This window comes from Rhagoletis pomonella, unplaced genomic scaffold, assembly GCF_013731165.1.
Source record: "Rhagoletis pomonella isolate Grant_MI unplaced genomic scaffold, Rhpom_1.0 Rhpom_scaffold_00002, whole genome shotgun sequence".
Lineage (NCBI taxonomy): Eukaryota > Metazoa > Arthropoda > Insecta > Diptera > Tephritidae > Rhagoletis > Rhagoletis pomonella.
The window spans coordinates 82,596,733-82,608,496 of NW_023458556.1; the positions used below are offsets into that span (position 1 = coordinate 82,596,733).

At 33.7% G+C, this 11,764-nt stretch overlaps 1 protein-coding gene across 1 annotated transcript in view; it reads left to right on the plus strand.

Annotated features, from left to right (window-relative positions):
- Positions 1–675: 675 nt before the first annotated feature.
- LOC118734124 (homeobox protein unc-4-like) overlaps positions 676–11,764 on the plus strand; it is a gene marked incomplete at its 5' end in the record, with an annotated part of 37,084 nt that continues 25,995 nt past the window's right edge. The window contains 1 exon segment of the mRNA XM_036463835.1: positions 676–854. Coding sequence (XP_036319728.1) covers positions 676–854 — 179 coding nt within the window.

Sequence of the window (11,764 nt, forward strand, 5' to 3'; positions counted from 1 at the left end):
AATTGTGATTTCTTATAATGTATGGATATTTAAAATTGTACTATTACTTAGAACTGCGTTTAGCCTTGAACCATGAACTGTTATAGAGATGTGAAGAAGAGATATAGTGAAGTTTCGCTAAAAAGCAACATCGGTGTTTTTCAAAGGCTGTCGATAGTGGCGAAAGTTTTCAATTATACTACTACTAGGTAGTGTGTATGAAGTGTATATGCTTGCATTATAGGGTGTAAGGGTTTAAAAAAATGATGAAGGTGAATGGGTTAATTTACGATAGTTAGGGCTGTTTTCTCAAGTGGGCTTTAACATTTTTCTGCCCTTTAAATACGAAGTTTGTTCTGAAAAATTTGTTTGAGAGGCAAATAAATTTTAAAACCTACTTGAGAAAACAGCACTTAGCCTCCTTAATGATATTCTTAAGGCTGTGAATCAAATAGTGTGATTTTTAAGCCATTTTTAATTTTATATTTTTTTTCAATTTCGCACAAAAAGGATTATTCGATTTATTGAGCAATGGAGACGTTTCTGATTTAGCAACCGGATTCATTAAGTCTTAAAAGGTGAATCTCGCAATCGAGGCATAGTATTATTAGATACTAGGTAGGCACGTACAATTTATTTCATATTATATTTTTATACCCTTAAAATAACTGTATACAACAAATATATATTTTAAAGGTTTTCCTGGCGACGGCGATGACGATAGTAATGCGGCAAAGCGCAGACGATCTCGAACTAATTTCAATTCTTGGCAATTGGAGGAGCTGGAGCGAGCTTTTTCTGCAAGCCATTATCCTGATATTTTCATGCGTGAAGCCCTCGCTATGAGACTAGACTTAAAAGAAAGTAGAGTTGCGGTGAGTTCCATTTTAAATATTCACTTTTTAACATAAGTAGTCAGTAATACAATTGGAATTTGAAGCCTTCCTAGTAAAATATCGAATACCATGTTCTGACTGACAACATTTTGAAATAGGGATGCAACATCGCTCATAAAAACATCGATATTTTTCAAGAGCAAAACCTCAATCACGAAAATATCGATGTATATGAACGATGCATCGATACGTTTTCGATGTTATCAATAAATTATTTGTAAGTTTAATTTTTTAGTATAATAATAACCAGAACACATGTAAATATATATCGAGGGATTATATTTAATATCTTCTATCTGCAATTTTCACGAAAACTACTTTGTGATGTTATAACCCATCTGGAACTTACCTGACATAACTGATATTAATTCTGACTTTGCAATTTAATAGTAAATTCTTCTGTCAAGCGTCATACAAGGTCAGCATTAATATCACCGATGACAGTTAAGTCTTAGGTGGATTTTTATATCAGAATCTCATTTTTGTGAAAAGTGCTTTAGTATTGTTGCCCCAGCATCTGAAAACAACCGTTAACTTGCGACTGAGTTTGCCACGGTTGGCAAGTAGAGCATAGCGATGTTGTATAGGCACGGAAACGGTATATACATGTTTGTGGTTCCCAAATGTCACGTCTCATGCTATTATCTGTCTCAGATTAGTCAGAGGATTAATTGCTCGTAACCGAAACATACCAGGATAGATATGAATTGCTAAAGATAATATGTAGTGGAAATGCATATCCACTTAATGGACCTTTTCCTGTGAAGAACGTTACAACTTTAAACATTGCGTCTTGTATTCTGTCAGCTGCTGCATCAGTGTTGCCACAAACCCAAGGCACGCATAATTTTTGTAGTGTAGTATTAATTAATGACGCAAATGGCATACAGATGGCGGCAGCTTAATCCAACTACGGCCACCAATCTGTGGTTTGGAGAAATGTAAAGGCTGGTGCAAACCTCCAAGCAATGTACATACATTGGCATATGTATAACTGGGTGTTTACATGAGGCCATTTCACAGGCGATGAGTTGAATTAAAAGTTGGGTGTTGACCAACTTAATTTAACGCGATTAGTTGAAAGTCCGTTTACACCAGGCGATTGTTGCTTTCAACTAAAAGTTACCTGTCAAATCGCCTCATGTAGACAGCCAGTAAGTTTAGTTTTACCAAAAACATCGACGTCAAAACATCGTTAATCGATTAACGATATGTCGATGTTTATGGGGTCTGAACATCGACATTGAAATTGCATCCCTAATTCAAAAACGAGTTTTGGGATTGTGGGCTAAAGGCTGTTCGCACCGGCTGTTAGTTTTTTCGTTGACATTTCTTACATCCTTTGTTTGCAGTTTTGCTACTTTAAAAAAATATAAAAAATAAGTAAAATACTTTTCTTTCATTTTCTTCTCATTAACAACCTTATTTTTATTCTTATTTTAATTTGGCCAGCCAATTTACAATGAATTCGAACTGGCATATTAAAGATGATAAAATATGACTTCTATTTCTATGAATAATCGAAAAATAAACTAAAAAATTTCTTAAGGGTTTTTGACTGAGTGTGAAGATAAAAAACCACGGGAGCAATAAAATGAAAATTGTAGGAAATAACGTTAGATTTTATAAATTGCACTTGCTACATGGAAAAACCCTCAAAAGAAGGGTAGCAAAGAAATATTCTCACTATGTATTATAAGTAGGGATGTGCCGGATATAGATTTTGCCGGATAATCGGATTCCCGATATCCTGTAAAAAAATAACAGCCGGATTCGGATATCTGATCGGATATCCGGTAGACTGCGGCCCTTAATAAATTTCACAATATTGTTTTTTTGTCGGCTCGAGTTCACCTCGACCTCCGCACCGTTTCTGATGCTACAGAATTTACCACTTCGAAAACACAATTACGCACACATCTGTGCGATGCTACCGCAGTGAAAAATGGCATCTTATAACCAAACAAAAAACAATCTTCATCAAATTCTTTGCTTTTGAACAATCAAGATGTTTTGTTTTCTTACGTTAATTTTTGTTTAAATTATACCGAACCCGCCTATAAACCTTTTTCGTTTCCGAACGCGTAGGTCTGCAATTTCCAATAAATAGTTGCGGCATTGTTATAATTTTTTCGGAACAGATTCGCACCGTCAGAATCGCACATGTGTGTTGATGCCTTATATGGACCTTACATGGTCACATTGTTTGATCAAACTGTCTTCTGTGTAATTAAATGGTTTAACTTACACGCTTCAAAAAACCCATCAAATCTCAGTTTTTCGTTTTGGATGAAGTTGAAGAGAAGCTTAAGAAAACTTTGTATTCATTTGTTAATACCAATACTAAATCGTATACTTTTTCCTTGTTCAATTATGTGTTTTTATTTAAATTATTGTGCACAGATATGTCTGTGTAATTAGATGGTTTGACTTACACACGTCAAAAAACCCATAAAATTTCAGTTTTTGTTGAAGTTGTATCACCACAAAAAAGGTTTTGGAGATTTTTGAAATAATTTATTAGTTCTAAAATGAAGTCGAATTATTTTCTTTTCTTGCTCATTTCTTCTTTTTATTTAAATTATCGGGCACTTGTTCTTTCACTTTGTTTATCAATTTGATCAAACAGCACTTTACACGGTCCACAGCACATGTCAAACGACTATCAAATTTGATGAAAGTCAAAACTACTAAGGGTATTCATCAAAGCTTATAAATGCAATGTAAACCGTATAGACTTATAATTGTGTAAACTTTATAAATGAACTGTCAAAATTTGTATGGAAATTCGTTTACACATTTCTGATTCTGAGCGATTTCACTGAATAAACCTGATAAACTGAAGCCAATGCAACTCTGTCGCAACTCAAGCTGTGTTAAACATTCAACAACGACAAAGCTTCACTATTGCAACATTTTGTGACCCACATTTCTAAACTCGTTTTTTTTCTGACGCCAATAAAGCTAAAAACTGGGTTGTTGATTAACTAATTCGAAATTATAGATCAGTTAGCATGGAGAAACCAGCTGAATCATATGAAAAATGCCGAACTATAGTGAAAGCTTCCATCGAAGATCGAGCTCACGAGGATATTTGGCAATGCTTTGAGGAAATCGCCAACGGCTCTGATGCTGATTTTAGTGTTTCTAGTGACATGGATATCCAAACGATTGGTAGACAAGGCAGCGAACTTACAAGAAAAAAGGCAGCAATTTATGAACTAGAAATAGAGAAATATTTGCAGCTAGCTCTTATATCCAGACAAGAAGATCCCTTAACTTGGTGGAAGTATAGCCGCAAGAATTTCCAAATTTGTTTACACTGGCAATGAAGTATCTCTGCGCGCCACCTTCCTCAGTGAACTTGTAAAGAGTATTTAGTGCATCGGGTAACATTTATGTTGAAAATAGAAATAGGTTGTTGCCCGATAATGCGGAAATGCTTCTTTTCATAATGAAAAATATACAAATTGTTAACTTTGATTACTAATTAGATACTATTAAATTGGATTACAAAAATACAAAATCTGGGTTAAATTTCTAAATTGAATCTTCTATAATCGATATCCGGAATCCGGCCGGATATTAGCCAGTATCCAAAAAACGGCCGGATAGGCCGGATTCCGGATATCTACCGGATACCCGGCACATCCCTAATTATAAGAAACGTATCATAGACAATATGAAAATTTCAAATGTTTGAGTAAATTAAAATATATCAAGAAATATTATTTTTTACCATTTTGGGATGGGGTATCTCAAAAACCTTGGCGTGATGGATGGATTCGGGCTTAGCGCGAAAAATTACTACCTATACAAAGTTCAGGTTCACATTTTTTGTTAAACTGTAGGTAGTAAAATCAACGCAAATTCTTAGCTCAGCAGCTAAGCGCTTGAAGCACTTCAGACATGCGTTTTATTATATTAGAATCCCACAGTCTATAAAAGTACATATGTAAATACTCAAAAATTTTCTAACAAAAATGTTTGAAAATTTTTTGACTGCCATACAATTGGTATTAAATTTCAACCTTGTATTACATATGTACATGATTTTGGTAGTACCAAGGCACATTAAACAGGTAGTATCAGTAGAGCAAAAACAACATTTGCGTGTATTTTGTTGTTGCTTCTGGTATCGAAAGTGTCAAAAACTGTTCTGAATTTTTTCTTCTAAATCAAAGCGTGCCATCTTAAATACAAAAAATTATAAAAAATAAAAAATTCAAATTGGAAAAAATAAAAATTGATGCAACTTTCTTTCCTAGTAAATTTGTTTGCTTCTCGAAGCATTGATCCATCCTTTACAAGGGCCAGTAATCAGCGGTTGTGCTGCTGAGTTGGGCGAACGTTCCAAAAGCTGCTATTCAATCGCTTGTTTTGTATGGAAAAAGGTTTCACACAAGGCGTATTTAACAAGGTGGTGTTGGCCGTATATAAGTAAAAAATTACACTAACAAATTATACGCTGATGTCCATACTGTCATTGGTATGAGTTACAACAAACACATCATTTTGACGTAATGGCCTCCACGGCGAAAAACTCAGCTGTCGCCCCAACACCACCTTGTTTAATACACCTTGGTTTCACATGCAAATGGATTTTAACAATTCAGAATTTTTGTGAGAAAAAATTAAAAATATTTGACATTTTCGAGACCAAATAATTTGAAAATAAATCAAATCAGCTGCTGTACTGATACTACCTGTTCAATGTACCTTGGGTAGTACCCCAGTGTGAAACGGGAATGCAAGCACCGTGTGTGCTAGATTCAAGAAAATAGAAGTTAAACAATAGAAAAATAATAGGGCTATTAACACCGATTTGGTAAACCTTTATAATAAAATGAAATATAAATGCATGAGAATGAAAATTCTCAACATGCCCGATACGAGAGTACCAGTGAGAATTACTACGTTTATACGCACGTATTATTTGCAAATAAAAATGTGCTGAGTTAATATTTGTTTGCAACTAACAAAATCACGCAAATAAGTATTGATTAGTGGTACTATTTGCAAATAAGCGCAAGACGCCGCTATTCTTAGGTTTATTTTCTTTTTCGATGGTCATCTTGTTGCCTTTTTATAATCAAGACGTTGCCATTTTTAACTTTATTTTCATTTTCGATGGTCAAATTATTGCCTTTTAATAATCAGACAATATTAAAAAAGAATTTTTCACCATCGAATAAACAGTGAGATAGGTATTTGCAATTTATTTTTATTTGCAAATAGCTTACGTATAAACGTAGTAAATGTGAGATAGCTCTCACACACACTTGTTACAATGGTGAGAATATTCCAGTCATGAGGACGTATGACAAGTCTTAGATGAGAGTGAATCCCACTCTCGTTGCAATTTATATGATGAGGATGAGAGTGAATTCCTTTATCATGGGAATTATTTTAATCATTTACAATTACCTTTATCCCTGACTAATCCTTACTACTTACTTTAGTAAGGATTAGACAAGGATTAGAGATATGAACCACTCAACAGTATTAAGGGATCTTTTTTTGAAGTTTGATTTGTGCCGTTATTGCAGAGGACAATCGATACCTATTTACACTTATTTTATTAAAAATTGACAACTTTATGTGAGCGATGAATTTGATAAAGGGAGTAAATAACAATAATAAAAGATTAGCAGATATGGGAGGTTCCATGGGAAAGTGAACCTCAGTGCAAAAATGATTTTCTTCATAAAACTAACAAACGTGTGGATAAGACATTTGTAGAAATCTTGAAACAACCAAAAAATAACAAATTAAAGCTTTAAATGCATTTTTATTAACTTTTTTACGTTTTGAAATCAAGTTCTATGTAAATGTTTTTATTGAGTTTAAAGTAGGTTGTGTCGAATGCACTGTCAAATAATTTGCGATTCATAATTCAAGTGTTTAGTAAGAAAAATCAATAGTAGAACTCATCTGATTTTAATAAAATTTTGTTCTATATAAAATTGTGTGACTGCTTTATCTATATTATGAGTTATTATTAAGCGGTATTGGTACTGTCCCACTCGTGACAAAAAAAGCTAAAAGTTGTTATATTTAATTACAGAAGATGAGGTTGTGTTTCGGGTTCGTTACATAATGTTAGAAATTTATTGCAAATATTTACCACAATTGCATTGTCGTTTCCACGTAGTTAGATAAGAATAATTCAACAGAGAAGCATGTCCCACCCGTGACAGCTATGTGTGGGACAGTTGTCATAGGTAAGTTTACAGGGCTGATAAGCTTTATTTGTTTGCTGAGGTGGACGCAGGGGAGGAGGGGGGAAGCGCGGACTCGTCCATTATCTATATACCCTTGTGGTCAGCTGATTAAGTTAAGTTTTCATTTTCACCAGTTTTGGTTTTTTATTTTGTTAATGTAATGTATATAGTTTTTTTTTATAAAAGTCTAGCGTATTACCTGACCAGAACGACATAAGTCTATATTTCAAACTTCTTACAAAAATTATAAAAATTCAAAACACTTTAACAATTGCACTCAAAAATTTTAAACTTTTTGTTCAGGACATTTAGGTATGCAGTTTTGTAGTCCTTTAAATTTAAGTAGGCAAAAGTGAAAATTTCATGACGCTAGGAAATCGCGTTCATTTTTAATTATTTTTTTGGCTGACGGTGCTAAGCATTTTCTTCTATATAAAATGCACCATCCTAAAATAAAACGTGAGTGAATTTAATCACTACTTGGCTTCTTATTTTTTTAATAATTTTTTAATAATAAAAGCTCCTTTTCATATATAAATTCGTACGTATCCTACAAGGGGCAAACGTTGTCCCACCCGTGACAGAGGAATTTCGGATTTTTTGTATAATAAATCCACAATTTTTTTGTAGTTTTTTCTTTGGTTGTGTTCCTGGTTCTTTATTTTATTATAAGACATCAAGTTCACACAGAAAAGTGAAATAAATTCGCAGAGTTTCCGTAAGATATATCTGCTCCAAAAAGTAGGTTCTTTTTTTTGTCCCACCCGTGACAGAAGAAATAAATCAGATTCTTTCCATATTAAAGTAAGTTGGAATTTTTTTTCGTATTTTGTAATAACTCATATAATAGTCAATTAGGTGTAGCTTTATCAAATTGTAGAATTGTTGAGTACTATATACTTAAATTTAAACAATAAAGAATTTTTTTTTAAATAGTACATGCAATTGTTTTATTAGACCTTGCATCAAATTCACAAAATGAAAAGTAATATTATATCACAAAACACTTTATTTTACACTTCATAAAAAATACTCAAACCTATATTTGTATGAAAACTAAATTAGGGTTAGATGCCTGTAATTTAACGTTATTTGACAAGTGGATCCCAATCGCCTCCCCAAATAAAATCCTGTATCCGCCACTGTTTGGGTATGTAAAGGCATTCGTAAAACCAACAATATCATTTTTAGAGTATTCAGCATATTGTATTTAATTGTGGATATAATTTTGTAAAACTCAAAGAAAAGGCACATGCAATTCACCGAGGTATAGATACAAATTCCTTTAATTCTGAGTCAACATTAACATCCAGATTGCGATGAATATTGAGAAAAGCTAGCCCATTGTGTGCGCTTTCTCTGCCCATGCCTGCACATTAGCCTGCGCCTTACACTGAGGGAAAAAAATATTAAAATCAAATAGAAACGTAATTTATCTTACTATAAACGTCAACGAAAGTACTGTATATTGGTAAATATTCAATTCAATTACGCGCATATTAAAATGACCGCGTTCGTACAGAAAAAGCATCCGTGAAGTGAATAATCAAGACAAAAACTAAAAAAAAAAATATTTAATTTGCATGTTGCCTGCAGTGGAATTCGAACCCGACCGTCTCCGGACATCAGCAACTTGTGGCAAGCGTCTTTGCGCACTCAGCTACACCCAGACATATAAATTTGCTTTCAAATGTTGAATATCCATCAACACCACAGCACGCGATTTGTACGGATAAATATGTACATATGTACTATGTATGTATGTGTGTTGTCACCGCTCTCAGAGCGGCGCTCTGCATGCTTGGGGTGCGTATGTACACATACATATACATACTTAGATGTGAAGTGTCAAATACGTGCGTAATAAATTTTGTATGAAAATATTATTTTTAAATAAGAACATTTTTAAACGATATTCAAATATAAAGTATTCATTTTTACTATGCATTATTTCCCTCAGTGTAGTTGTATGGAGAAAATTTTTTGTTAAGCTACAAAGCATGGCCCCCCCTAGTTCCTTTGGTCCTATGTTCCTTTGGTCATAAAAACGTGCCCTGGGAAAATTTTTTAAAATCCGACAACGGAAAGACGTTTTTTTTAAATAGTACATGCAATTGTTTTATTAGACCTTGTATCAAATTCACAAAATGAAAATAATATTATATCACAAAACACTTTATTTTACACTTCATAAAAAATACTCGAACCTATATTTGTATGAAAACTAAATTAGGGTTAGATGCCTGTAATTTAACGTTATTTGACAAGTGGATCCCAATCGCCTCCCCAAATAAAATCCTGTATCCGCCACTGTTTGGGTATGTAAAGGCATTCGTAAAACCAACAATATCATTTTTAGAGTATTCAGCATATTGTATTTAATTGTGGATATATTTTAGTAAAACTCAAAGAAAAGGCACATGCAATTCACCGCGGTATAGATACAAATTCCTTTAATTCTGAGTCAACATTACCATCCAGATTGCGATGAATATTGAGCAAAGCTAGCCTATTGTGTGCGCGTTCTCTGCCCATGCCTGCACATTAGCCTGCGCCTTACACAGAGGGAAAAAAATATTAAAATCAAATAGAAACGTAATTGATCTTACTATAAACGAAAGTACTGTATATTGGTAAATATTCAATTCAATTACGCGCATATTAAAATGACCGCGTTCGTACTGAAAAAGCATCCGTGAAGTGAATAATCAAGACAAAAACTAAAAAAAAATATTTAATTTGCATGTTGCCTGCAGTGGAATTCGAACCCGACCGTCTCCGGACATCAGCAACTTGTGGCAAGCGTCTTTGTGTACTCAGCTACACCCAGACATATAAATTTGCTTTCAAATGTTCAATATCCATCAACACCACAGCACCAGCGTTGCCATTTGAGCCGTTTTCCGGCTAGATTTAGCCGGTCTGATTAATTTGTCTAGTTTGTCCGAGTTTGAAACCAAACACCAGTTATAGTAATTATTTTGTGTTTTACGCTTATAAAAAGCACGTAATATAAAAAAATAATAATTATTGTTATTGGTAATACATAAACTGGGAACTTTTACAAACCTAGTTTGTAAAACGTTTGTTGGTATACATATATCTTAATGAAAATGCACACCAAATTGCTTAGATTGATGAGGAAACCCGACTTAGCCATACTGGATTAACTTGCTTTGTGTGCACAGGAAAATTCCAGCATAACTTAATTAATCACCAAACCTACTTGATCAAATTAAGAGTTAATGATTAAAAAATTAATTTTTTAATCGCGGTTACGGTTAACTGTTTAGTCGGATTAAAATTAATCATGATTAACTGTAATCAGATTGAATTTAATCGAATTAACTAACTAATTAAAACATCAATCGATTAATGCCAACATTGATTTCACATACATATCACTATACCAAGTTTCAGTTCTCTCCCACAAATACTTCCAGAGATATGTATGTAATATGAAAATTCCAGTTTGTATGGGAGGGGCCTTGAGTTATCAGACTTACTTTCAGTCTAAGACCATCCTTCCGAAATCCGCAGTAAGTGTACTAAATTTCGTTCTGATCGGAAAACCGGTTAAGGAAGGAGCCTATTTTTCAGTCCTGGTCATAAACCATCTTTGAGCAAAATTTAATTTTCAAACAGGTGGCAATTCTTAAAAAAGTAGCCTATTTTCCAGTCTAGGTCATAAGCTATCTGCGTGCATACTTTTTTGCAAATCAGTTCAGTCATTTCCACGTATTAATTTAATTAATGTTTCCTAATACGTGATAACTCTTAAAATAGTAGCCTATTTTCCAACATAGGTCATAAGCTATCTCTGTGCGAAATGTCATGCAAATCTGTTCAGTCGTTTCCGCGTATTAATTTAATTAAAACTTTTTTAACAGGTGGCAACTCTTCCAAAAAATTTGCCTATTTTCCACTTTAGGTCATAAGCTATCTGCTAGCAAAACTGGATGCAAATCCGTTCGGTCTTTTCCGCGTATTAATTTAATTAAACTTTTTAGCAGGTGGTAACTCTTAAAAAAGTAGCCCATTTTTCAACCTAGCTCATAAGCTATCTGTGTGAAAACTTCCATGCAAATCAGTTCACTCATGTCCGCGTATTAATTAAATAAAACATCTCTAACAGGTGGCAACTCTTAAAAAAAGTAGCGTACTTTCTAACCTAGGTCACAAGCTATCTATGTGCAAAATTTCATGCAAATCCGTTTAGTCGTTTCCGCGTATTAATTTAATTAAACTTTTTTAACAGGTGGCAACTCTTCCAAAAAATTAGCCTATTTTGCACTGTAGGTCATAAGCTATCTGCTTGCAAAATTTCATGCAAATCCATTCAGTCATTTCCGCGCATTAATTCAATGAAACTTTTTTAACAGGTGGCAACTCTTAAGAAAAGTAGCCTATTTTCCAATCTGGGTCATACGCCATCTGTGTGCAAATTTTCATGCAAATCCATTCAGTCGTTCCGGCATATTAAATAAATTAAACTTTTTCAAGAGGTGGCAACTCTTAAAAAAATAGCCTATTAACCAACCTGGCCCATAAGCTATATGCGTACAAAATTTCATGCAAATCCGTGCAGTCGTTTCCGCGTGATGATTTCCCAAACATCCAAACATACAAACTTTCACATTTATAATATTTATTAGATTAGATGTA